At 48.8% G+C, this 27,494-nt stretch overlaps 1 protein-coding gene across 1 annotated transcript in view; it reads right to left on the minus strand.

Moving 5' to 3' along the window:
* ARL3 (ARF like GTPase 3) overlaps positions 1-27,494 on the minus strand; it is a 215,777-nt gene that overhangs the window by 87,325 nt on the left and 100,958 nt on the right. Inside the window, exon 4 of the mRNA XM_085606551.1 lies at positions 16,218-16,268. Coding sequence (XP_085462677.1) covers positions 16,218-16,268 — 51 coding nt within the window. The remainder of the gene's footprint in view (positions 1-16,217; positions 16,269-27,494) is intronic.

Here is a 27,494-nt window from a genome sequence, read left to right on the forward strand (position 1 = left end):
TGCGCCGGATGGGAAGGCAGCCCGTTGGAAAATCCCATACATCGCATTTAAAAAATGCGTCGAATCCGCACCCGGAGTCGGGAACTGCGGATAAGGGAATAATCCCGGATCCGGCTGAGGAGTACCTGGTACCGGAATCGCAGTGTCCTCAACAGACGCCGCAGGATCATCTGGCTCTGCCTCCGAAGCCGAAGACTCCACTGGAACCAGTGACTGCGCCGGTGACAGCGCCGGTGACTGCGCCGGGGACCGCTTCGGCGAAGGAGATCCCTCTGGAGACTTAGATGGAGAAGGAGACACATCCTTACTTCGACGTCGAGGCGAAGTCGATCTCAACGTCTTGCTCTTCGAAGTCCGGCGCCGAGAGGAATGCTTCCTCTTCTTATGATGTTTCTTCGACTTCGAAGAATGCGAAGTCGACGACTCCGCTCTTGATCTCTCCTTCTTCCTACCTCTCTTCTCCTTCTTAGCCTTGGCCATGAAGAGCTTCGCCTCCCTTTATTTCAAGGCCTTGGGATTCATCCTTCTGCAGCTAGAACAATCTTCCACGTCGTGGTCAGATGAAAGGCACCACAAACAATCTTCATGGGGGTCTGTCATTGACATGTGGCCCCCACATTCCCTACAGGGTTTAAAACCAGACTTCCTTGTCCTAGACATGACAATTTTCTCCAACAGTAACACACTACACGACTACAAAGTAGCAGGAGAGTGCTGGAAAACCGTTGTGCGTCGACGGCGCGGAAAAAAGGGAACTGACGTCATCACGCCGACGTGGCTCTCTTACGGCTCCGGTGACGTCATACGGAGTCGCGAGCGGAGCCGATGCATTATGACGTCGTCCACGTCGGCGTAGAGAGCTGGGGAAAAAAGTTCTGTGGAATGCTGGCGCAGGGGATTTTCACAAGGTGAGGAATCCACTGGCAGATGTATCCATCAGAAAGGCAACGACATGATGAGTTTATCATGAAATCAGATGGACATTAATACCCTATGGAAATCTGAAATGGACTGAACATATCTAAAAAGAAGTGTCGCGGGTCCATTCAGGAAGTGAGGAACTATTCTAGTGTTCATGACTATCAATGAAGATCGTGCAACGCAGAAGGTCCACAGACCCAGGAGCTCCAGTGATTTGATGGGGTACGGACAGGGTTTTCGCCCATGAAGCCTTGAACAGGCCAGGATACCATTACATCCCCTAGGTAGAGCAACGTATCATTCAGGTATAAAAATATCACATGAATGTACCCTCCCGTTTTAATCTCCCTCTGAACTGACTAACTGCTGAGTACTGCAGCCAGCATCTTCATCGTCAAGGCAAACAGAGGGGGGAGACAATGGGCTTCAGATATTATTTTCCGCACTTTTAACCCTTACTGTTCATTTATAGTTGAGTAATTGGAGCCAATGCAATATTCCAGGTCTGAAACGAGTAACTTCCAGTGAATAGATATTTTCCTCTAAGAGTGTCTAATGAAGCCACAGCAGAGAACCATGCAACCAGCACAGGATGGTTTATGATGCCGAAGAGACACCCAATATTAAATGACATGTCAATCAAAATCAGGTTGCAGTGATGAGATGCTAGTTGCCAGTATATTCTGCCTATATGATCGAACTTCGACGGGCTCCCAATTAGGTATGGTAACAGCCACCACTATAGCTTTACAGGTAGTAGGGGGTACATAATCACACACCCTTGCCACTGTATACATCACTAATAATCTTGATGTTAACGGATTTCTACGGGTGGAATAGAACGCAGTTGGAAACCATCACTTTCAGGGCTTTTCCTGCTTCCAGTTTCATTATTGCCATTTTTATTTCAGCTAGTATCAGCAGTGCATCTAGCGTGTCAATCTGTGTGGTAAAGAACAAGTTACTTACCTTTGGTAACGCATTATTTGGCTTGAGACTATATCTAGCTGCAGATTCCCTACCTTTGAATTTTCCAGGCATTGGACTAGATCCACAAACTTTTCCTGATCAATACCCCTTGCGTGCGTTGCCGGGTGGCTCCATTCGGCTCCGCGTGACGGTGTTACGTCGGTTATGACATTGCGGTACCTATATAGGCTCCAACAAAACGCGTGGACATCAGTACTTTTAGTTTTTACCACGCCAAAAGCGCAGAGCCACGAAGTAACTGACGTAGTAGTTTGCAAAACTAGGGTCCTGAACAGAGGAGTATTCCTAGCTCTACAACATTAGTCCGCACAGCGGGGAGGCATGGGTGGGGTTGTAAGGAATCTGCAGCTAGATAGAGTCTCTACCAGATAATGTGTTACCGAAAGTAAGTAACTTGTTCATCTGATAGAGACTTCCAGCTGAAGATTGCTTACCTTTGAATTAGATACCCAAGCCATGCCATCCCTGCAGTGGGTTGTGGACCAATACCTCAAACTAGGAATCCTGCAGGACTGAACGGGCAAAATGCCTGTCTCTGCGAACTTGATTGTCCAGGCAGTAATGTTTGGCAAATGTGAGCAATGATGACCATGTTGCTGCCTGACAGATATCTAGGACTGGGACACCCCGAGCCAAGGCAGTAGTCGCAGCCTTTCCCCTGCTGGAATCGGTCCTTAATCCCTCAGAGGGCTGATTCTTCATCAGGGCATAATATATCTTAAATCAGAGAACGATCCAGCGAGAGATGGTCCTTTTCTGCACTGCCCTCTCCTTCTTAGGCCCCAGGTACCCCACAAATAGTTGGTCGTCCACCCAGAACTCTTTTGTGCGGTCAAGGTAGAACAACAACAATCTTTTTGGGTTCAGTCGGTGGAGACGCTCCTCTTCCTTAGAGCGATACGGGGGAGCAAAGAAGGTGTGCAATGTGATGAATTGATCCAGATAAAATGGGGTCACAGCTTTTGTCAAAAAGGAATACTGGGTGGGAAGCATCACTTTGTCTGGAAAAGACATCAGATGGGGAGGTGAGCAAGATAACGCCTGCAACTCACTCACCCTCCGGGCAGATGTAATCGCCACTAAGAAGGCTGTTCTGATGTTCAACAGCCGAAGAGGACAATTGTGTAAATCCTCAAAGGGGGCACACATCAGGTAGGCGAGGACCAAATAAAGGTCCCACTGTGACATAACAAAGGGTGTGGGTGGAAACAACTGAGCCATTTTAGAAATCTATGTACAATAGGAGACTTAAAGAGAGAGGGCAGGGCTAGCAGCTGCGAAAAAGCAGACTGAGCAGAAAGGTAACCCCTGAGTTCCAAAGCAGAGCCCTCAGAATGAACAAAAAGAACAGTTGCATATTTCGGGAGGAAGGTCAAAAGCCATCAACAGCCGCCGCTCAATCTCCACGCATGGAGGCGCATAGTTGACAGGTTCGGGTGGAGGACCCTCCCCTGCTGCTGTGACAGAAGATCCTCCAGAAGGGGCAGCCTGATCGGAGGGTCGATGTTCATTTTCAGGAGCTCTGGATACCAGACTCTCCTCTCCCAGTCTGGAGCCACAAGAATGACTTGGGCCTGGTCACTCCTGATCTTCAGAACCCTGGGCAGGAGTGGTATGGGCGGAAAGGTGTACAGCAGCCCTGAGCTCCACTCGCGACTAAAAGCGTAGCCGAGCGACAGCTGACTTGGAAACTCCAGCGCGCGTACTGCAGACACTGCACGTTCTCTTCAGAGGCGAACAAATCTGATCAAGGTTCTCCCCACTGCTGAAAGAGACCTCGCGCCACATCTACTGGAGATGTCATTCGTGATCTACTAGGGATCGATGGCTGAGTTTGTCCGCCCTGGCATTCAGAGAACCTGCCAGGTGTTAAACCACAAGGGTTATGCCCTGCTGTTCCAGCCATGTCCAGAGAAGCAGGGCCTCTCGACAAAGGATCCACGACCCCACCCAGCCCTGCTTGTTGTAGTACCACATGGCGGCGGTGTTGTCAGTGAACACCTGCACTAACTTTCCCTTAACAGAGGGAAGAAATACCTTCAATGCCAACTGAATCGCTCGAAGCTCCCAAAAAATTATGTGGAGCCCCGACTCCTCCGGAGACCAGTGTCCCCTGAGCTCCACCTCTCCCAGATGGCCGCCCGAGCCCAGAAATGACGCATCTGTCACAACTGTGAGATCCGGTTGGGAAAGGGAGAGGGGTCTGCCGTTGACCCAATCGCGGTTCGTCAACCACCACTGCAGATCTTTTGCAGTCCCTTCTGAGATCTGAACCACATCGGTGAGATTTCCCTGATTCTGTGCCCACTGGAACTTCAAGTCCCACTGCAGAGCCCACAAACGCCAACTGGCATGCTTCACTAACAGGATACAGGAGGCCATGAGGCCCAACAGCCTCAGAGTCAGTCTCACTGAAATCCAGGATAGAGGCTGAAATATCGGTATCATAGCCTGAATATCCTGGACTCGCTGCTCTGGAGGATAGACCCGAAACTGCACTGTGTCCAGAACAGCTCCGATGAAAGGGAGAGTCTGAGAAGGAGTTAGGTGTGACTTCGGCACGTTTACAGAGAACCCCAGCGAATGCAGGAGGTTAGAAGTAGTCTGAAGGTGGAAGACAACTGCCCGGGGCGAGGATGCCTTAAACAGCCAGTCGTCCAGGTCACCTTGGTAAACACCCGAGAGCCGCTGGTTAGGCTGAAGGGGAGCACGGTAAACTAAGTGCTTGCGGCCTACCTTGAACTGCAGGTAACGCCTGTAACTCGATAGAATGGGGACATGAAATTACACATCCTGCAGGTCCAACGCTACCATCCAGTCTCCTTGGTCTGGGGCAGACATCAGCTGAGCCAGAGTGAGCATCTTGAATTTCTCCTTTTTGAGTAAGAGATGGACGGGCCGAAGATCTAAAATGGAACGTAGCCCCCGGTTCTTCTTCGGAATCAGAAAGTAGCGGGAATAACAGCAACTGCCTACTTCTGAAACCAGGACCCTTTCCATAGCTCCCTTGGCCAAGAGAACTAACTTCCTCCTGAAACAATTATAAATGTCAGCCATTCCTGATTTGGCAGAATGGGAGGAGGAAAGGAAGAGAACAGCACTCCTGAAAAATCTGCAAGACCCACTTGTGTGATGTTATGGACCTCCTGTGGGGGAGATGATGATGGATTCTCCCGCCAACTGGAGTGGTGTGGTCTTGCAGAGTCAGACTAGGAGTGCTTGGAGGCTCCGGCTGCCGAGGGCAGGGTGGCCCACGTCTTCTGGCTTCTATTATTAGGCCGAAATGAACCACGTCCACGTCCCCATACAGCTCTGGAAGCCTGCGTAGGATGGTGGCTAGGATAGGACTGAAATCCCTTGTCTTGCCACAAAAGGAGTGAAAGGTATACTGGCCACGAGGAGTAGTAGAAAGATCCAAGGATCTGACCATAGCTTGAGAGTCCTTGAACCTCACTAGGGCCGAGTCTGCCTTTTCCCCAAAAAGGTGGGTCCCATCAAAGGACACGTCCATCAGATTTGCCTGGACATCCCCTGAGAAGCCAGTTGTCCTAAGCCAGCCATGGTGCCTCAAGGCCACTGTCATGAAAACCGATCCAAGGCCACACCTGATGGTGAATTTTGCTGCATCTCTCCCATCCTTAACAGCTTGAGAGAGGACAACCTGGGCCTCCTTCTGGATTGTGGCAGCAATTGTGCAACCATCTCCCAAAGAGAGTGGGAGAAATGGCCCAATAAGAAATGAGTTACTTACCTGTAACTGCAGTTATCCAGTATTGGTATCGTTCATAGATTCACATGCTTGAATCATTTCCTGTCATCGAGATGGGAGTCCCTGGTACATTTATAAGAGTAATGTCACATTAGACAGAGGGGAACAGGCCGAAGGCCTCATATTTAAAAACATATCCGAGTTCTTATTTAAACAAGCATTGGCAAAGCCAATAGGTCTCGCCTGTGGGGCCTTTTAAGTGTTTAGCAAGAGTTATTGGTTTAGCCATTGTGTTTAAGCCTAAAAGGCGGTAAGGGATGAGACACTGTTTGTAGCCCAGCAGGTCCTAACTCAATAAACAATAAATGATCCTAATAAAAAATATGTGTTTCTCCTGTAAACATTCCATTCCCTGAGAAAGTTTTATTAATTATAAATACATTCATATCACATGATCCTGCAAGCTAAGCACAATCACAAGTACATATTGGAAATAAACTGCAAAAGCCATCAGTGGTGCGCGTTTAGTTCTGCTGTGAGCAGTGAGTTGCTCTAAGAGGGCTGCCTGCATTCTGAGACATGTGTACTTGTATTGCATGTGCTGTTACACAAACACAAGTAGGGCTGTGTATATGAGCAGGACTGTGCACTCTAATAACTAGTGTACAACAAGTCTTGCTTCACTGTTTTGTAACTACTGGGCCGTGTATTTTCTTAGAGTTGCACCTCATGCATAGATAGTGTGTGCGTGTTTACGGGGAACTCAGATTGCAGTGTGCAGTTGTTGCACATTTAATGAGATGTGTAATGTTAAAGATATTCTGCTGTACACTGGCGCTGCTAGGGCTGTGTGCGAGCATTCACTGGGAGCTCCGATCGTTGTGTGTAGAGAGTTGCACACTTATTGCGGCATGCATTGTCAGACATTCTGTTGCACACTAGGGCAGAGCGCACCCACAGACGCCTTTGTACGCAGAGAGATGTGTGTGCACTCAAGTTTTCTGCAGTTTGTAACAATGTTGTATACTGACATGCAGGACTGGGTACACTGTCATGTTTTGTCAAGTAAAGGCTATTTGTAATGCTGGTAGCTGTACACAGAGGAGTGTGCATGTTTATGCTGCTGCACTTGTGAGGCCGGTTTACTCAGAATAAATGTGAGTGTCATCTTCTGCTGTGCTGCACGGTGTGGGCACCGCCAGCCCGTGTTTACTAACTGCAGTGTAGACTGTCACAGGGACTCACAGAAGGCTCGGTCAATGGTCACATGAAGTTCTGTACTAAGGGTTGAACGCGCTCTCAGAACGGTTGAGACGTGCACTGATGGTGCCTGCACTTTCAAGTGTTATGCACATGGAGGGCTCAGTGTATTGACAGTGGTGCCGGCTGGGAAGACTGATGGCAGCTTACACTATCAGTGCAACAAAGCAAGGCGAGGGGTACGTTGTCTTTTTTGCACCAACGGCTGCATGCACTGTCAGTTGTGCATATTGAGGGCTGTGAGCACTGGCAGTGTGGCTCGCTGAGGGCTGTGCATTGAGGGGCACAGAGGAGATACAGAAGTGGAAGTGAGGCAGAGAGAGACGGCTACAGAGGCAGTGGAGAGATTAACCAGTAGCGATGACGCGCTGCTCAATGTAAACAAGCACACGCGTGAAAGACAAGCAGTTTAGAAGGGAACAGGCAGCAGCTGTTTTCAAGCACACTTGTGCTTGTGGCAGCATCCGCCTTGCGGGAAGCGAGCAGTGGCCAATTAGCAAGCGCGCCGCTGCTCGTTCCCGCAAGATGAATGCCACCACAGGCACGAGTATGTGCTTCAAAAAAGAGCAGAGTGGTAGCTAAAGGTCCTCCTATGCAGCGCATGCGTGCTGCGTAGGCGAGACCTAAAAAGGACCAAACTTAAGAGAACAACCAATCAGCTGAAACCACCCTCTAGAACCTTCCTGGAAGGAGCTCCAGCCCCTCAGATTTTCTACTGCATGTCGTGCTAAGGGAGTCTCCACTGATCTCTGCTCAGTTTCTCATCGTATCTTCCAATTTCCCTGGTCTACAGATTTTTCGAGCTTCAAGGTATTTTTCATCTATAATTCTTTTGTCTGAGTGAATTTATCTAATTTCTTCATGTCAGACACACTCAAAAAAAGGCCTTTTTAGGCCCTGTGCTACCTGCAGAAAGAAAAGACTACACATCGATGACCCTCATAAAGACTGCCTTTGCTGTCGTTATCCAGATCACAAAACAAAGGATTGCAAGGTATGTGGCACTTTTTCTTCAAAGACTTTGAAGGACCATGAGGGGAGGCTATTAATATGGCTGCAGAGGCTTAAAGACAGGGAGGACCTTGTATCTTCTGAGGAGAGCGAAGGTTCCTAAAGATCCTCCTCAAAGACTCCTCAAAAAAGACCTTGGGACGCCTCTCCAGGTCACTTCTCGCAGCAACCTCCAAAGAAGATGCATAAAAAGTCTTCAGAGGCTACTAAGAAGCATGATCTGCCTTCCAGGGCGTCTCCTTCCCTTCAGAGTTTGATTTCTGCCAAAAAATCCTTTCAGAAATCAGCTTCAGACTCACCCCCAATCCTCCAGTGAAGGTGAAACATGCTTTTAAAAAGCCTTCCTCAGCCCCATCGACGGACAGCTAATCGACAGCAGTACCCACGATGACGACAAGAACTCCTCTTATTGTCGTCGGAGTGCCTTCGGCGACGACAACCGTCACCACAGTCTCAGTGGTGTCTATTTCCTCCTCTGCAACGTCTTCCAAGCTCCTTTGTCCTCGACAATAAAGATAATCAGAAAGTCATCGTTGTCGACGAAGATTGTGACGACGACCAGTCCGGTGACGGTGAGGACAATGAGTGCTTCGTCAACCGTGTTACCTGCGTCGACGACAAGTCTACTGCGGACGACCTTCTCATCGACGATTTCTCCTATTGCATCGTCGACGGCCTCGACGACGAATGTTCCATCGCCGACGACGGTATTGTCATCTACGCCAGTTACGTCTGGGACATCAATACCAAAGTTCCTCGACGACGGTATGTGTACCGACGACGACGACCTCATCGACGACAACAAAATCCAAAGCAAAAAAATTAATTTCCGAGCAAAAAATTTAAAAAGAGGAACTGACATCCTCATTAACTTCCGCTAGTAGGGTTCAAGCCTTATTACCAACTCCTCTTTTAGATGACGATGATGACTTGGACGAAGACAGGTTGTTTGGGGCTGCACAAAGCCCCCGGAGTTGAATGTCAAATACCAAGAAGACTCTGATGATGAAGATCAGTTCTATGATGAACATTTATACTACCCTGACCAATGACACCAACAGCCAGAGACTGGAGCTCCTTCCAGGAAGGTTCTAGAGGGTGGTGTCAGCTGATTGGTTGTTCTCTTAAGCTTTTTTTTTTTTTTAAATAAGGACTCAGATATGTTGCCTTAGGCCTATTACCTTCTATGTCTAATGTGACATTGCTCTTATAAATGTACTCGGGACTCCCATCTCGACGACTGGGAATGTGAATCTATGAAAGATGCCCTAATACTGGATCAGCATGCGTTATTCACCGACCGCAATGCCAGGCTGGAAGAAGAGAACATTTTCTTCCCAAATGAATCCAGCCTCTTGGATTCCCTATCCGGAGGGGCAGAATATGTGCAAATTTGATGCAAACAAAAACAGCACGTAGAACAAGACAGATTAGGCTATTTTGATTAATGGAAACATATAATTAAGATAGCACTCAGAGGGCGACAAATCAAGCATATTACTTGCAGAATTAGCTCATGCAGATATGTAACACACAATGAAAATGCCTATTTGCGGTCTGGAAAGGCAATTGCTACACAAACAAATAGAAATAAACAAGCACTTTGTTTAATATCATGCACAGATGTACCTCCCGTCAGAATGTACCGACACCTGAACAGAAAGAGAAACTAGATAGCCTTAACATTTACAGAAATCAAACAAGTATTATCACAGCTAGCACTTGGGAAGATCCTGACAGCAATGACATTCCAGCTGAATTCTATAGTACTTCTCAGAAACAGTATGATATTTATCTGGCCCCAAAAAGTTAAGTGTTTTACCTCCCACTACCTGGGAGGCCATGACTGTAGTGCTGCTGCAGCCCAATCATGACGAACTGGATAGCTCGTCGTGAAGACCCTAGTCAATGCTCAACTGCAATTGTAAAATATTGGTAAAAGTATTGGACTGGAGAATACAGACTGTGTTGTCAAGACTGCTGCACCCAGATCAAACTGGTTGGTTCCAGGTAGAAGCACTTCCTTAAACATACGAAGGCTCTAACATGATGTAGAATGCCCCCTTATCACTCTTACAGACTCGGGTAGGTCTCAATTGAGATGGAGCCGGCTTTTGATTACATCAGGAGCATGTCTTTGATGTTCTGCAGAAGATGGCCTTCGGTAAAGAGATAATTGCAGTGAATTAAGCTTCTATACACCAATACTCTAGCTGGTGTCAAGACTGGAGGCATACTCTTGGACGGAGCGAAGAGGTGCACACAACAGGGATGCCCCAAACACCATGGCAGTTTGGACTGGCAGTGAAACTTCTGGCTAGTCCCATACGGACGCATATGCGGAGAGCATGGTGTGGTTGTTGGTGTGGATGTCAGTGTGTTCTCATTACACACAAGCAATGATTTGTCTTTCCGGATAAACTAACAAACATAGCCTAATGTCTATGATGATGCGTTCTTCAGATTCGCTTCCAGTCTAGCAAACCGAAACAAATCCTGCTTATTTCCTTTGGGTAGTAGAGGAGCACATGAGTTGAACTTCTTGTAGATACTAGAGCCGAAATAGGAGCGTCACACCTTCCAATACTCAGGATTCAGGTAATAAGCCAGATGGAAGAGGATGTTGCCAGAAATTTCACTATTACACATACAACAATTAGATCAGCTGTTGTTTTTTTGAGACACCACCCTCAACCCACAATAGATAAAGTAACCCTGTCCAAAAAAGGTGCTCCTGCCAAGATTGCTATAATATTTCACTAATATTCTAGTGATACCTTAAGTTAGTTTTTCAAGATTTCAACACATTGATGGTTAAATTAGTCTGGGGAATTGGCAGGAGCAGGACTACACTGCTGAAATGCTATCTCTCCACTGAAGAGAGCTGATCAGACACACCCAGGTTTGAGGTTTACAACCTGCAAGCACTGTTCCATTGGCTGGTGGGAGATAGCTACATCCATAAGGGGTCTGAAACAAGATAGGCTTGTGACCCCATTGGGTAACAAAAAGATAGCAGATTTTGGGCGACCAAACACTAGAATACTCGCACTCTATTTTATTGCACACAGTTGCATCAGATACAAAAAAGTCCTAAAAAACCATAACCAAGTTACAAAGAGGCACAAAGGCACCTGATCTGCTTTTGTGTGTCTTTCCGGATTTCAAAGGGCGGCAGTCACTGCATGCCGGAAGTTATGGATCAAGGCAAACCTTGCTGACGTGGGAAGATTATAACATAGCAAGGGTGTGGGGGAGGGGGAGGGGGGGAGGGGACACCCTGCGGCTTCATCCGGACCATAAGTTAGCTCAAAGATCAACATGAACACATGGATTTACTGTAAGCTTTCTAAATAAATAAAGCATAACACAGTGGTCTCATTTCTTCCCTGCTGAGCCTAAGAACTGCTATGACCTTTGTGCTGCTGGCTGATAAAAAATGTCAAAATGTCAGTTTAAGATGTAACCAGCATCAAGGAAAGAACAATCTTTGTGGTTATAAAAAATTCAAAGGCACAAAGTATGTGTTTTTTGGAGATTTAATCTAGTGCCTCACTTAAGTTTGTTATGAAGCAGGAGATTCTTTTTTTTACGTGTTTATTAAGTTTAAGCAAGTAAAGCATTTAAACACCACATATTGCTTAAACCATTAAGGCATCTGCATCTACGGAGATAAACAGATTATGCATTATTTATCATGTGTTGTAATTTCAAGCATAATTGGGCTCAACCTCCAAGTCTCTCGTCCTGAGAATTATCGTTTATTGATGCAAATTGAAATTCTGATACATAAACATCATGACTTCTATGTTTTTGTGATATGAAACTTAAGTGAAAATCAATAAAACTATATTGAAAAAACTTTTTAACAATGAGCAACTAATATTGGTTATGTATGGAACAATGGTGCTTCTATGAAGAAATCACCAGCTGCAAGCTAAAATGTTCCGAGACCAGAAAGAAAAGCAAGATCTTACAATACGGTTCATCTGCAAGGAGTTAGGATTTTGGCGGAGGGTATGATGATTGTAAGAGACATTTTTCTAAAATGGGATAGTCATAAGGTGAAGCCAAGAAGAGGACATACTAACTTTTCCTGACACCTTGTACTCAAATATTCACCTTTTTTTGCAATTACAAAACTACATTCACTCAGAACTGATCTGCCTCATATTGAAAAGCATGTTTATTTGGATCAAGAATGTATAAAATTGTGAATTTCATTAGACCCACTGGCCATAATGTGCTAAAGCTGAAGAAGAGACTTTACAAAAACTTTAAAATGAGGACCTATTAATAGCGTCTAACAAGTGCAAACCAGCTCTTTATATATATATATCCAGGTTCTATAATCAATAACATATGAGCCCTAATGTGGATGAAATCAGCCATGAAACTATTAAGGGTGCACAAGAATAAACAAAGCTTTATATAACATCAAATTTTACGTCGTTATTTCTAGTGTTTTGCCTTTCAGCAACAAAACTATGCATGATGTTTTTCTGTAGAAAGGTAGAAACGAAGAAATATTGTAAAATTTAGTTTGAAAAAAAATTATGACATTGACTATCGGGAGAAGAGGGAGCATCAGACCAACACACTTTTTGGTCAAAGAAAACACAGCTCAAGTCCAAAAGATTTACAAACAGAGGGGCCCATTAGGATAACGGGCAGATCGCCACCGCCGGGCCGGCGGTGGCCACCGCCTGCCAAATGTCCCTGTTGCACCCCCCCGCCATATTAGTACAGCGAGGGGTACCGCGGCGGATGAAAAGACCGTCCGCCGCTCGGATTGCCGGCCGGGCGGAAAAGGCATACAATATGGTGGCAGTGCCTGCGTGGGATACCTTTCCATGGCGGAGACTCCACCATGGAAAGGCATGCGGTGAACACTTTGGAGACCTGTTGCGGCCCCCGGGGGGGGGGGGGGGATGCACTTGGGGAGTACCCCTACATTGGCCTACACAAGGTGGCAGGCACCGCGCTGTGCTGGTCACGTTGTGCATGCCAATGCACAACATGCATCTTTTGCATTGCAGCGGGTGCTGCTTACAGCACCGCCCGCTTTAGTGTAAAACATGCGGGATGCGACCACCAGGGTGGGGGTAGCATCCTAATGGGCCTAGCAGGACCGCCGCACCTCTGGCGGTCGGTCCCATTTACCGTTACGGTGGTGGGCGGACTTTGTTCGCCCGCCATCGTAATGGGGCCCATAATGTGCACCGCAATAAACTTTACCACTAGGAAAGTTACATAACAAAAGTTGAACACGCAGGTTAATGTTAAACTGCTAACATATGAAGAAAGGTATCAGAAATACCTTGTAAGGTAATAAATCACAAAAGCAGGGCTTTGATCTAAAAATAAAGCTCAAATCTTAATTATTAAAAGGGGGCTAACAGTCTGACAATTTTGGCCTAAAGAACGAAAGTAATAACTGGTTCTGTGACCTCTGATGATCAGAGTGCATTTGTTTCAGACAGAGAGGGTCGAATTCTAGGAAATAAATATGTGATGTGCTGCAGGCCTCACGGCATCTGACATTTAAAGCTTCAATATGCTGACAGGAACATTTGGTATGGTTTCCTAGAGTTATTGTTCAATGTGAGCTTCCGAAACATATGATGCAATCAATTTTTGTAAAATATTCCCATGCTGCAGTCACGACGTATCATTAAAAGTTTTAAATCTCTTTTAGATAGCGGCATCAACCTTTACATACCCATTAATGTCTTCGGTAAAAAGGCTAATTACCACTTTGGATTTATCAGCAGGATTGAACACTTTGCCAAAACAGGATAGGAAGTATTCAAGTCAATCAGTATGGCATTGCATTTTCATTGGCATTCCCCAAAAATATTTTGCATCCCTCAGCCCCTTAAAGTTATAGTCCACGCTGCAGTAAGACTGACCACTGGATCTCATTGCTTTGATCACATCACTTCTATTTTAATCACCCTGCCCAGGCTCTCTACAGAGAGCAGAGATATCTACAAGCTAGAATGCCTAGTACACAAATTCCTGCAATCTAATCTTGCTCACAACTTGGCCAGGAAGCTGAAGCTTTCTGGGGGTACTCGCCAACTATACAGTGCTGACACTTTTATTCTTGAGATCCCAGTCTTCAACAAAAGAAGGAACCTGAGACAACCTATCTCTGGGTATGCATTATGGTTTGGAACTCTATTACCCCCCACCTCCACCCCCCATATCCTCGTTCATCCACACCAATCCCTTCCTCCCATCCTGCAAAAGAAGAGGAGAAAAAACGGTTTCCCAACCTCCTTTTTCTTGGTCCTTTTAGTTTCCAGCTCAGGACTGCTCTCTTGAAAGATCACAAACTCTATTTGATGAATTTGCTAAAAGCTGGTCTTGTGGCTGCTTGAGAATGTATAGGACTTTTCTGGTATTGAGTATACACGTTCCTTCTAGATCATGATGAATCTTATCAAGGTATTTATTTTATGCACTGCAACATTGGATGTTCCTGTTCTAATGCAATTATGCCTGTGTCCTGCGTTATCAGTATTGTAATTCCCCATGTTTTTGTATATTTGAACATATGATCTGAATTCCCAAGATTGCTCCTGACGTTTGATACCCTGTTGTTTGTTCTATGTACAGCACTCAGATGCTAATGGGCTTGTAGGCGCAATACAGAATTACTATGTATATAAATAAGCATTCAGTAGATAAGTTCAACACAGCCACTTATTCAGGAGAGGTCCAAGGACCATCGCCAAAGTCTGAATCTTCAACATTTGCAGCAGAAAGCTAGTTGAGATGTTACTGATACATGGTGGAGTTGGGCCACTCTACTTTTTTCTTACATAGACTTAATACAGTAATATCCTGCCACCGAAGGAGAGCAGAATTGGCTCTAATGCTCTTAAAAGGAGAAACTTTGTGACCATCTGCAGAGTTTCCTAGGATGCAGACTAGGATAAAGGTGGCCTTTAAGGAGGCAGATGGGAAGGTGTTGAGCAAACCTAACCACCATCAATGAGAGGGACACTGCATCAGAGAAGCACTTGTTACAGTGGTGATGGCAAAATGACCCTCGTAAATAGAGGACAATAATAGAGCCACAAGAAATGTACTTTGACTTCTTAGCCACAGTATAGAACGGAGGAGCCAAATTGTGGTCCTGAGGTGCTTCAACTTAGAACAGTAGACCATTATAAAGGAAAAGGAAGCAGCTCACAGAGGTTTGAAGTGGTACTGAAAAGACTGCAAAACCTTTACTGACTGGATAAAGGACAAGTTGGCAAGCAAAGCTTGGATGGAACTCCATGATTTTAGCTGTGCAGTACCCATCTTGTACTCCTGGAGAACTTTATTGGCAGAGGAGTCAAACAGGTTCTTTCCATAGAAATTGAGGTAAATGACTTTTTTCTGGGCCATCGGTTTAAGTTTGAAGACGCTGGCCATGTTTGCCAGTAAGTATGCAGTTCCTGGCAATGGTTTCAGAAAGGTCCAGCGACAAAAGCATTTTTTGTTCAGCTAATTCTTTGACAAGTTTATTTATAAAAATGTATACTTTTGCTGGGCACCATCCTCGCATAATGATTGCTAACATATTTTTTCCCCCTTGGGTTTCAGACATTTTTTTCATTTGCCAAAAGAGAGGATGAAACTTCACTGTTTAGGAAAACAGACATCATCATAATAGACTGAGCACTGGCAAGAGGTTTCTTCAAGTTCACGAAAACAGACCAGTCTGTCTCTCAAACATATTATATAACAACTTTGGAACTGCAGGCTCAGCGAGTGGTTTCTATACAATCTTGTGCGCCTATTGCATAACCTTTGACTTGGTGACCAGAGCAGGCTTTGGTGGACCCTCAAACTCTTATGAGCACTCTGGATCCTCAGAAAAGAAGTCTTTCATGGTTTTTGCGATCATCCAGTAGTACAACCAAACTGGATACAGATTTCACAGTCTCTGGTACCAGTGTTAGCATTTGTGTGCAGCTCCCCTACAAAAAACCTTTTAGAGGGAGAGGCTTGGGCGGTGGACTCTTAAGCCTGGAAGATCATCCCTCGCTGGCGTGTGACCAACATTGCTAGAAGACTGAGAAATCAGAACCAGGCATTGGTCTTAGGGTGCCACGTGGTTGCAATTTTCTACCACAGAATAAACTAGATGGTAAATGGGACTCTGGTCTAATGAAAACAGATATGGAACAAACATGCAATGGTGGCTGGGTAGACCAAAATGGCATTTTCAGTTGTAGGGTTCTACTAGATCTCAGTAAATCTTATAACCACAATTGCTCATTTTCTTTAAAACATGTCAGAGTGTAAAATGGAAAAAAGTACAAACCTGACCCGTTTCTTCAAATCTTTTTCTATCTGCACTGTCGATAACATAGATCTAGAAAATAACAAATGAATTTGTTAGAACATTACTGTATTAATGATGAAGCATTTACCATTACTGCTAATAGCCCAAAGGGCATAACATGCAAGTTAACAGTCAATAACTGGTATGCTTTTTTTTTTTTTTTGAAAACCTTTATTTACACATCAAATATTCACAGTCATGGACCTACAACCGCATGGGCCGGCCGCTAATGTAGAGAAAAGGGAGGAAGACAATAATACAGCAGTCATAAGAGCCGGAGCGAGCCGCACGCATAACGGCTGCAGCCGCCCACAGCTGAACATAGCACTACCGAAAGGTTTCTTATTAACTATTTGTAAAGAAAAAACCACAAAAAGAAACTTAAACCAGGCAAAGGAACTCCATTAACAGGGACTTGCTCTCACATGGGCGGGGGACAACAGCGACAACGCAGCCAATTACACAGTTATTCGTGTGAAAAAGGGGCAGGGGGGGCCGGGAGAGGATCGGTCATCAATCCCGCAAAACGACCAGGAACATCAAAGTCAAGGGGACATCGTTACGTCTGGTGCGACCACCAAGGGGGGGGCGCAGATATTCCCCCGATAGGAATTCCAGGGACCCCACATCTTACTCCATGCCCTAGGTTTGCCTCTGGCCACGTAGAACAAGTTACTAACCTTCGGTAACGATGTATCTGTAAGAAACATTAGTTAGTTAGATTCCTCACCTTAGAATATCCCCAGGCGTCAGACTGGATCCGGAAGATTTTTCGTCAGCAATACCCCTTGCGCGTCGCTAGGCGTCGTCTGCGGCTCCGCGTCCGTCGTCGGCGTCGTGCGCCGGGATGACGTCGTCGGAGTACTTAGACGCCGCCCTCGCGCGCTGACGTCAGTTCTTGTACATAGCCTTCCGCGCCAGGAACGCAGAGCCATGCAAAGACCGACACTGGTGCCAAAAATAAAATCTAGGGGCCTGAAAGGACAACCTTAACCCTAGATGTCAGTTCGCAGAACGGGGAGGATGGGAGGGTCGGTGAGGAATCTAACTAACTAATGTTTCTTACAGATACATCGTTACCGAAGGTTAGTAACTTGTTCATCTGAAAGAAACACGTTAGTTAGATTCCTCACCTTAGAATAGATACCCAAGCAATACCATCCCCGGTGGTGGGTCTGCGAACCAAGATCACACCAGAAAGTCCTGGAGGACAGAACGGCCAAAGAAGCCATCCCTCCGGACTTGGCTGTCAAGGCAATAATGCCTGGCAAACGTGTGTAGAGAAGCCCACGTCGCCGCCTGACAGATGTCCTGCAAAGGGACTCCCCGTCCCAAGGCAGTAGTAGCCGCCGTGGCCCGAGTAGAATGGGCGCGCAGCCCAACAGGAGGGTCCTTTTTAGCCAAGGAATAGCAGATTTTTATACACAAAACGACCCACCGAGAGATGGTTCGTTTGTGCACAGCTTTCCCCTTCTTAGCGCCCACGTACCCAACAAAAAGCTGGTCGTCCACCCGGAACTGTTTTGTGCGGTCCAGATAAAAGGAGAGCGCACGTTTTGGGTCCAGACGGTGGAGCCTCTCTTCCTCTTTGGAAGGATGCGGAGGCGGAAAGAAGGTGGGCAAGGTGACAGACTGCCCAAGGTGAAAAGGAGTCACCACTTTAGGAAGAAAGGAGGGACGAGGCCGAAGGACAACCTTGTCCGGATGAACAGATAGGAAAGGAGGCTTTGAAGATAAAGCCTGGAGCTCACTCACCCGTCTAGCCGAGGTGATGGCTACCAGAAAAGCAGTCTTTAGAGTTAGAAGACGAAGAGGGCAATTGTGAAGAGGCTCGAAGGGAGCGCACATCAGGAAGGTCAATACCAGATTCAAGTCCCACTGAGGCATTACAAAAGGGACAGGAGGGAACGTGTGTGTAATGCCTTTGAGAAAGCGTGTAACCACAGGGGACTTGAAAAGAGAAGGCTGATCAGGAAGCCGCAAGAAGGCGGAGATGGCAGCAAGATAACCTTTCAGGGTGCCCAGGGCAGAGCCCTGCCGGGCCAGAGAAAGAAGGAAGAGGAGAACCTCAGAAAGAGGGGCGGAAAGGGGATCCACAGCCTTTGCTGTGCACCATGCCACAAATTTGTTCCACCGGCAGGCGTATACCGACTTTGTGGAGGGACGCCTGGCTGCCAGAATGATATCACAGACTTCAGGAGGCAAGTCAAATGGCATCAACTGCCGCCGCTCAATCTCCACGCATGGAGGTGGAGGCTGGACAGGTTCGGGTGGAGGACCGTCCCCTGCTGCTGCGACAGAAGATCCTCCCGAAGGGGCAGACGTATCGGGGGATCGGTCAACAGACTGAGTAGCTCGGGATACCAGTATCTTCGTGCCCAATCCGGAGCCACCAAGATGACTTGGGCCCGGTCGCGCCTGATCTTCTTCAGCACTCTGGGCAGAAGTGGTATAGGCGGAAAGGCGTACAACAGACCGCAACTCCACTCGTGACGAAAAGCGTCGCCGAGCGAGTGCCGCCTTGGAAATTCCAACGCGCAGAACTGCTGACATTGCGCGTTCTCTTCGGTGGCGAATAGATCTAACCAAGGCTCTCCCCACTGCTGAAAGAGGCCTTGCACCACTTCGGAGTTCAGACGCCATTCGTGATCCATCATGCACCGGCGGCTGAGTTCGTCTGCTCTGGCGTTCAGAGAGCCCGCCAGATGTTGAACCACCAGGGTGACGCCCTGGTGTTCCAGCCATGTCCAGAGGCGCAGAGCCTCCTGACAAAGGGTCCACGACCCCACCCCGCCCTGTTTGTTGCAGTACCACATGGCGGTGGTGTTGTCCGTGAACACCTGCACGACACTTCCCCTGACAGAGGGAAGGAAGGCTTTCAGTGCAAGCCGGATCGCTCTCAACTCCAACAGGTTGATGTGGAGACGAGACTCCGCCGGAGACCAGAGGCCTCTGATCTCCGCCTCTCCCATATGGCCACCCCAACCCAGGAGGGACGCATCCGTCACTACGACATGCTCCGGTTGGGGAAGGGAGAGGCTCTTGCCCTTGACCCACTCGCGGTCCGTGAGCCACCACTGCAACTGCTGTGCAGTGCCCTCCGAGATCAAGACATGGTCGGACAGGTTGCCGTGATGCTGGGCCCACTGAAACTTCAGGTCCCACTGCAGAGCCCGCATGCGCCGCCTGGCGTGATGCACTAGTAGGATGCAGGAGGCCATCAGCCCCAGAAGCCGCAACACTAGCCTGACCGAAACCCGGGATAGAGGCCGAAAGATGGGAATCAGGGCCTGTATATCCCGGACCCGCTGTTCCGGTGGATGGACCCGGAACTGCGCCGAATCGAGAACCGCTCCGATGAAGAGGAGCTTCTGAGAGGGACTCAAGTGTGACTTCGGCACGTTGATGGAAAACCCCAGCAAATGCAGGAGATCCGCCGTAGTCTGGAGGTGGGAGACGACTGCCTGGGGCGAGCCCGCCTTCAACAACCAGTCGTCGAGATAGGGGAAGACTGGGACCCCTGATCTGCGCAGATGAGCTGCGACCACCGCCATCACTTTCGTGAACACCCGAGGGGCACTGGTGAGGCCGAAGGGGAGCACGGTAAACTGAAAGTGCTCTTGGCCCACCGTGAACCGCAGGTAACGCCGGTGGGCCGGCAGGACGGGGATATGGAAATATGCGTCCTGCAAGTCCAACGCTACCATCCAGTCTCCAGGGTCTAGGGCAGCTAAAACCTGAGCCAACGTTAGCATCTTGAACCTTTCCTTTCGGAGGAAGGCATTGACGTTCCGGAGGTCCAAGATAGGGCGCAGGCCCCCCTTGCCCTTCTTGGGAACCAGAAAGTAGTGGGAATAACAACCACGACCTACTTCTGGACTCGGAACGCGCTCGACGGCCCCCTTGGCCAGGAGAGCCGAAACTTCCTCGCGGAGAAGATCCAAATGATCCCCCGAGATACGGTGGTGTTGTGGTGGCATGGCTGGAGGGGTCGTCTCGAAGGGGAGGGAGTAGCCCCTTCGGACGATTTGCAGCACCCACCTGTCCGATGTTATGGACCGCCAGTGGAGCAGGTGATGGCGAACTCTGCCGCCCACTGGCGTGGTATGGGCCTGAAAGCTCGGACTAGGAAGGCTTTGAGGCGGATGCTGCCGGGGTGGATGTGGGCTGACCACGTCGGCCTCCATTTCCGCCACGGCGGAAGCCACGTCCGCGACCGCGCGCAGGTTGGTTCTGCGGCTGGTGGCTCTGCGGACGTGAGGAGGCGCCCCTTCCTTGGCCACGAAAGGGGCGAAAAGCGGAGGTGTGCGCCCGCGGAGCCGAGAGGCCCAAGGACTTGGCCGTAGCCCGGGAGTCCTTAAAGCGGTTCAGCGCACTGTCCGCCTTCTCACCAAACAGGCGAGTGCCATCAAAGGGCATGTCCATGAGGGTGTTCTGGACATCCCCGGAAAAGGACGTGGACCGCATCCAGGCGTGGCGGCGGAGCGCCACCGTGGTGGAAATCGCCCGACCTAGCGAGTCCGTGGTGTCAAGCCCACATCTTATGGCGTGCCGTGCTGCATCCCTCCCATCGGCCAGAGCCTGGGAAAGACGCGTCCGGACCTCCTCCGGACACAGGGGCAGCACGTCCTCCACCGTATCCCACAGAGAATGGGAATAACGGTCCAAGAGACAGGCGGTATTTAAAGACCGCAGGCCCAAACTAAGGGACGAGAACAGTTTCTTGCCAAACTGCTCGAGTCTCTTGGAATCCCGGTCCGGCGGAGCGGTCGGGAAGGAGGATTGGGAAGTAGAGGCCTGGATAACCAGACTCTCGGGGGTGGGGTGTTGGGACAGGAAGCTGGGGTCGCCCGGAGCAGGGCGGTGGCGCCTGGCAACGTTCCTATCCACAGGAGGAACTGTGGAGGGCTTGGACCAGGTGCCCTGCAGAACGTCAGTGAGGGCCTCGTTAAACGGCAGCAGAGGCTCAGTGGAGCTTGCTGAGGTTTGAAGCACCTCAGTGAGGATGTTGGTCCTCACAGCCACGGCAGGCAACTCGAGCCCAAGGGCCTCAGCCGCCTTGCGCAGCACCACAGAAAATGCTGCACCCTCCTCCGAAGCCACGGTCGGAGGAGAAGTGAATCCAGCGTCTGGTGAGGTGTCCAGCCCGCTGGCCTCCCCCAGTTCATCTGCCCAGTCCTGAGAAAGCTGTGACTGAACAGCCAGAGGGTCCTCGAACCCCTCCCAGTCGCCCCCTTCTTCCGATTCCTGATAAACAGGAGGAATGATCGGAACCGGACTGTAGAGATGGTAGGTCTCTAGCGGCGTCGGATGCGGCGTCGGCGGACGCCGTGCCGGCGTCGGGTCCGGATGAGGGCTAAACTGGGGCGTCGGCGTCACAGGCGTCGGCGTCGGCGTCGCCGGCGACGGCGTCGGTGGTTCAGGCGTCGGCGCCGGTGGAGGAGTGACAAGGTCAACCGGCGTCGACTGGGGCCCAGGCATGGGCCCCGCGGGGACCTGCGGCGTCGAGACCGGAGTCGTCGACGGCGCCGGGGCCGGAGCCGCCGGCACGCGAGGTCGCCCAGTCGAGCCCGCGGGGCCCGAAGGCGCGCCAGCGGGCGTCGACGGCGGGGCCAGGCTCCTCATGGCCGAGAGGAAGGCACTGATCTCCGCCGGCGCCGCGTCAGCCCCAGGGACCGGAAGGTATGGGGGCGGACGCGGCACCTGCGGCTCCGCCGGAGCCGCGGGGGTGGAACCACTTGGACCCTCGGCCGAGTCGCGCGACCGGCGAGGGGAGTCCGAAGAGCGATGTCGCCTCTTGGACTTCTTTGAGTGTTTGGACTTACCCGACGACTTGGAGCCCGACGATCGATGGTGGCGTCGGCTAGGGCTCCGCGAGCGATCCTTGGACCTCCTCCTGGACCGGGATCGCGCACGACGCGGAGCCGAGTGGCGAAGCTCGAGAAGCTTGCGGGACCGCTCCCGCCTAGCCTTCGAAGTCAGGGCCTGACAGTCGTTGCACGACTCCGCGTCGTGGTCGAGGCCTAAGCAATAGAGGCACCGGCGGTGGTGATCGGTCACCGACATCAGTCGATGACAGTCTTCACAAGCCTTGAACCCAGGCATCCTACCGGCACCAGATGTCGACAGACAGGGATCAAAAATGATCAAAAAGATTTAGTCAAAAAAGACTAAAAGGGGTAGCTCTCCCGGATCTGCGCTTACTGGCGCGGAAAAAAGAAGAACTGACGTCAGCGCGCGAGGGCGGCGTCTAAGTACTCCGACGACGTCATCCCGGCGCACGACGCCGACGACGGACGCGGAGCCGCAGACGACGCCTAGCGACGCGCAAGGGGTATTGCTGACGAAAAATCTTCCGGATCCAGTCTGACGCCTGGGGATATTCTAAGGTGAGGAATCTAACTAACGTGTTTCTTTCAGATAACCGTCTTCTCTCGGAACATGCACCAATCCATGTTTTCTTTCCATTTCGTAACTGTGGGGGGCCGACCGGACCTCCAGAGCTGCGCAATGTCCCTTTTAGCGATCATGTTGCCCAAAGTCACCCAGCGTTCTTGTGCCACATCGCAGTCAGTCGGTTCCCATACATTCAACACACATCGCCGAGCCTCAGGGAGCAGCGCCACACCCGTAACCTCCTCCATCACTGCATGTACACCAGTCCAGAAACGTATCACCCTCGGGCACTCCCACAGAATATGAAGAAAAGTACCAAGCAAGCCGCAACCCGGCCGACATAAACCATCAGCTGTGTAACCCATGCGAAGCAAGCGGGGACCGTTGACATAGACCCTATGTAGTATCTTCAACTGCACAAATCGAAGGCGAGCCGGTATAGCAACCTCCCTCGGTGAGGCTATGGCCGCGACCCAGTCCTCATCATCCAGCTCTAGGCCATCAGCGACCCAGACCTCTCGCAAATGTGTGAGGAGGTCCGCTCGAGTATTAATCAGTTTTTTGTAGATCAGGGAGATAGTACTATCTGGCAGGTAACCATCAAGCAAACGATCTTCCAACGGGGAGGCTTCGGGGATAGCTGCAGGACTCGGGAAAGCGGAAAGTAGCGCATGGCGCATCTGCGCATAACGAAAGAACTCCCTATCGCTCAGTTTATATTCCGTCTGAAGAGCTTCAAACGATTTAAAAGCGCCCTTCGTCCAAAGATCCCTCACACGACTAATTCCGATCAAATCCCACTTCTCAAAGCCTTTCGAACGCCATAAACCTCCCAACGCATCCGACGCATACAGTGGAGTCGCACAAGACAGACAGCCCGTCCATCCCGTAGCAGCGGTGGCGCAGTGCCAGGCGCGCACCGCATTTTTCGTAGGACCGGTCAATTTAGTACTTCCCTTCGTAGAATAAAGCGCCCTATTGAAATCTCTGCCCGGCAACAGTAGCTTATCCATCTCGTACGCGGGGTTCACCGCCGGGCCGTATGTCCCATCATTCACCGCCACCAACTGGGACGCCCAATAATATCGTCTAATATCAGGGAGAGCTATGCCACCGTCATACCACGGTAGGGTCAGTTTAGCGAGAGCAATGCGCGGCCTCCCATCCCAAACTAGCTGCCTCTGTAAGCTCTCTACCTCACTAAAGTATCGGGCGGGCACCACGTCCAGCGTATTCTGCAATGCATACAGAAAGCGTGGAAGAGACATCATTTTGAATAAGGCTGCCCAGCCAAGCGGCGATAGCGGGAGCCTACGCCAACGAGCTACATCGGCCCGCAGCCGCTGGAGCGGGGGCAACAGATTCAGAACATAACGGACCGCCGGATCGAGGGACACGTGGATACCTAGATATTTAAATCCAGAATGTGAAATCTGAATTGGACAGCCACGCGGGAGAAGAGGGGGGGTCGCCAACCAGCACATAAACACAGGATTTCACCCAATTAATGACAAGCCCTGAATTGCGACCAAAGGAGTTCAGTACATCAAATAGCACTATCAACGATTTCCGCGGGGAGGTGAGATAGAGCAAAATATCATCTGCGTAGAGTGATACGCGATCCTCAAACGTCGGTGTCCACCGAATACCCGTCATGGAGGGTTCCCACCGGAGCCACGCCGCCAGGGGCTCCAACGCAAGAGCAAAAAGAAGCGGGGACAGGGGGCAACCCTGCCGCGTGCCCCTGCCAAGCAAAAAGGGGGCAGAGACTCTACCATTCACCACCACCTGCGCCAGTGGTTCCACGTATAACAACTTCACCCATCCAATGAACCCAGGTCCAAAACCAAACCTAGCCAGCGCCGCCCAGAGATACGGCCATTCCAGCGTGTCAAACGCCATCGTGGCGTCCAGTGACGCCAAAATGGCAGGCTCCCGAATAGAGTCAACTCTCGAGAGGACTCCATGGAGGCGCCGCAGGTTCAGCGCGGTGTTGCGATGCGGAATAAAACCAGACTGATCCGGATGTACCAGGTCACCGATGACTTTAATCAGACGATTAGCGAGCACTTTAGCGAGAATCTTAGGTTCAGCGTTTAGGAGTGAGATGGGCCTATAAGACGCACAGCAATCACGCGGCTTGCCCTCTTTATGGAGCACCACAATGGTTGCTAGACGTTGATCACGCGGTAGGGCGCCGGCCTCTCGGGATGCAAGAAACATCTCGCGGAGATGTGGTGCCAACCTATCTGGACAAAGCTTGTAAAGCTCGATCGGAAGGCCGTTAGGGCCGAGAGCCTTTCCTGAACGGACCGAGCGAATCGCCGATGCTATCTCATCGTTTGTAAGCGCCGCGTCCAGCAGTTCTTTATCATCGACCGAAAGGCACGGCAATGCAATATCTTGCAGCAATTGACAAGAGTCGTCTTCTGGCCTCTCCGAGACCGGAGAGTAGACGTCCCGCAAATGGTCCGCAAAGCAGCTAACAATCTCCCTCGGATCCGTAACACTCACACCATCAGCACGCACAATCACCGGGACCACACGACTCGCTCGCTCTCTCCTCTCCAGCCATGCAATCAACCTTCCAGCCTCGTCACCAACAAACTGGTATGCTTTTAATGCAATGAGTAACCAAGATGGGGAGTTAGACAATATGAAGGGCCCGTAAGACATCTTCTCAAACAATAGGACTCAGCATGTATTCTGACCTAGGAAGAACACATAATTTCATTCAATGATGTATGTTGCTCTCTCAATTAGAGTCTGGGTGTTTGGAAGGGAAGATTCACCTTAATAATGCTGATGGACTCTCACCCACACAATGTGCATGCTTCATCATAAAATTTGCTACTAAAGGCAGCATAAAAGCACTCACCATAAATTGCATGAGCACTTTGTCCTTAAGTTTATTGTAAGCCTTCTGTGCTCAGCAGTGTTACTTACAGAGGGATCAGCACTTAAAACTGCATAATGGTAGGAGAAAGATTAACACATGATTGAAAACAGAAAAAATTATATATGGATCCTTCGGATCTTTAGAACCTTGACATGATGCTACTCATCTCCTAAGCCAGACCAGGCAAGACACATTCATCAGGTCACAAACTTACTTTATCAAAACCAATTAAATCCCTTAAACACATCTGCTGGCGTGGACATGTAGAATTCCAGACCGTTCTTATTGGAGGGATTAAGCAAAGTAAATCCACTGTGCAAATACCGTGCAATAAGCTAGTTTAGCATCCGCATTTAGTCAACATACCCCATTCCCAAAGGGCATGCTCTTTAGCTTTTGTTGGTTATGGAAACAAGAACAGAAGAACAACATGAGCACACTATCATCAAGGTCTGTACATTTAATTTTCCTTACCAAATTTTCCCTCCAGCAGACTTGGTGAAGGGATCAGAATAATGTTGACAAGACGGGGGTCATACCCTGGTGAATACCCTAGACATGCATAGGTTTAGGAGATCCTTACAAACATGTCAGTTTATTTTGAACAAACATGAATGGTTCTACTAGCTTCTTAAAATATTTAGTCGTAGGTGAAAAACAAAACATTAACCTGTTGACTTCATAGTAGGTAATACACGACCTGGCCACTACAGGCATTGAATAAACACAAAGGCAAAGGGCTTTCAAAACTTATTGTATACTTACTGCGGTTAACAAGAGACTGCCTGTTGATGGCCTTGGCGCGGTCCCTTCTGGGGGGAAAGTGACCCTAACCTACGTGTTATCTTGCTGTTTAACTGCATGAATGGATAACCTAATGTAATGCTGATCGATATGTGGTGCTCTGTTTTTGTTCTTGTACAATAAAACGCAATAACCAGAATTTTTTTTAAAAAAAAGACTGCCTGCAGAAACCAATTCTTTGATGAATCATAACCCAGTGAGTGGGTAAGAGTCCAGTGCCCTTTTTAAAGATAAATCTGTCCTTCTAACCACACATTCGGCAAGTTCAAAGTGAAATTCCAACTCTAAGATAGCAATATACATAACTAATGAAGCAATGTTTTATTTCTAGGACCAAAGTACCTGTTTGAGGTGAGAACTGCTTGTTATGTATAAACCTAAAACTGGTAAAAGTCTGAGTCAATGCTAGTTTAGTTGAACCTTTTGCACAAGTGTGGATACATTTTTCAGTAGAATCAAAATCCATAGTTCTTGGTATAAAGAGTAGGTTAGATTTCATTGTATTTATTTGCTGCACAACAACTTGTGACGATAGCCATTTCGTAGCACTGGGTGTGTTGTTGGTTGCAAATTATAAAGTTGACACAGGTCCTTTTTTTTAATTCTATGTGGACTCACAGCTCTTATGTAGATGTTCAGATCCAGGACTCTGTGGAGTTCAAACTAAGATCAGTGGGGTCCAATCCATCCATGCAGGGGATGAAAAATCCAACTCTATTGTGATGGGAAGTCTGTGGAGTTCAAACTAAAATCAGTGTGGCCCTGTACCTTTATGTGTCGTCATGGGACAGAAAGAACATTTCTGACTAGGTTTATTTTCAGATTTTCCTGGAAGGCAACCAGAATTGATCGGGACCTTAGGTCTCGGTGAGGACCGTCTGTGTTAATGCTATTTTTCTACCATCCAGATGGAACTGACTCTGTAACTTGTGACTGAATCTAATCTAAGTAATCATACATTCCTCATCTAAGGATTCAAATTACTCTATATTGGTTACATAATAGGAATTGAGTATTTGGCTAACAAGACTTTTGAAAAGCTCCACCTCTGACCCAAACTAATTTTAGTTTCTGCTCATCATGCTTTATTGAAAATGTTAGCATACTGATCAGAACTTAAGTCACCATTAAGTAAAATATCAATGAAATGAAAAAAC

The sequence above is a fragment of the Triturus cristatus genome, chromosome 1_2, assembly GCF_964204655.1.
Source record: "Triturus cristatus chromosome 1_2, aTriCri1.1, whole genome shotgun sequence".
NCBI classification, from domain to species: Eukaryota; Metazoa; Chordata; class Amphibia; order Caudata; family Salamandridae; genus Triturus; species Triturus cristatus.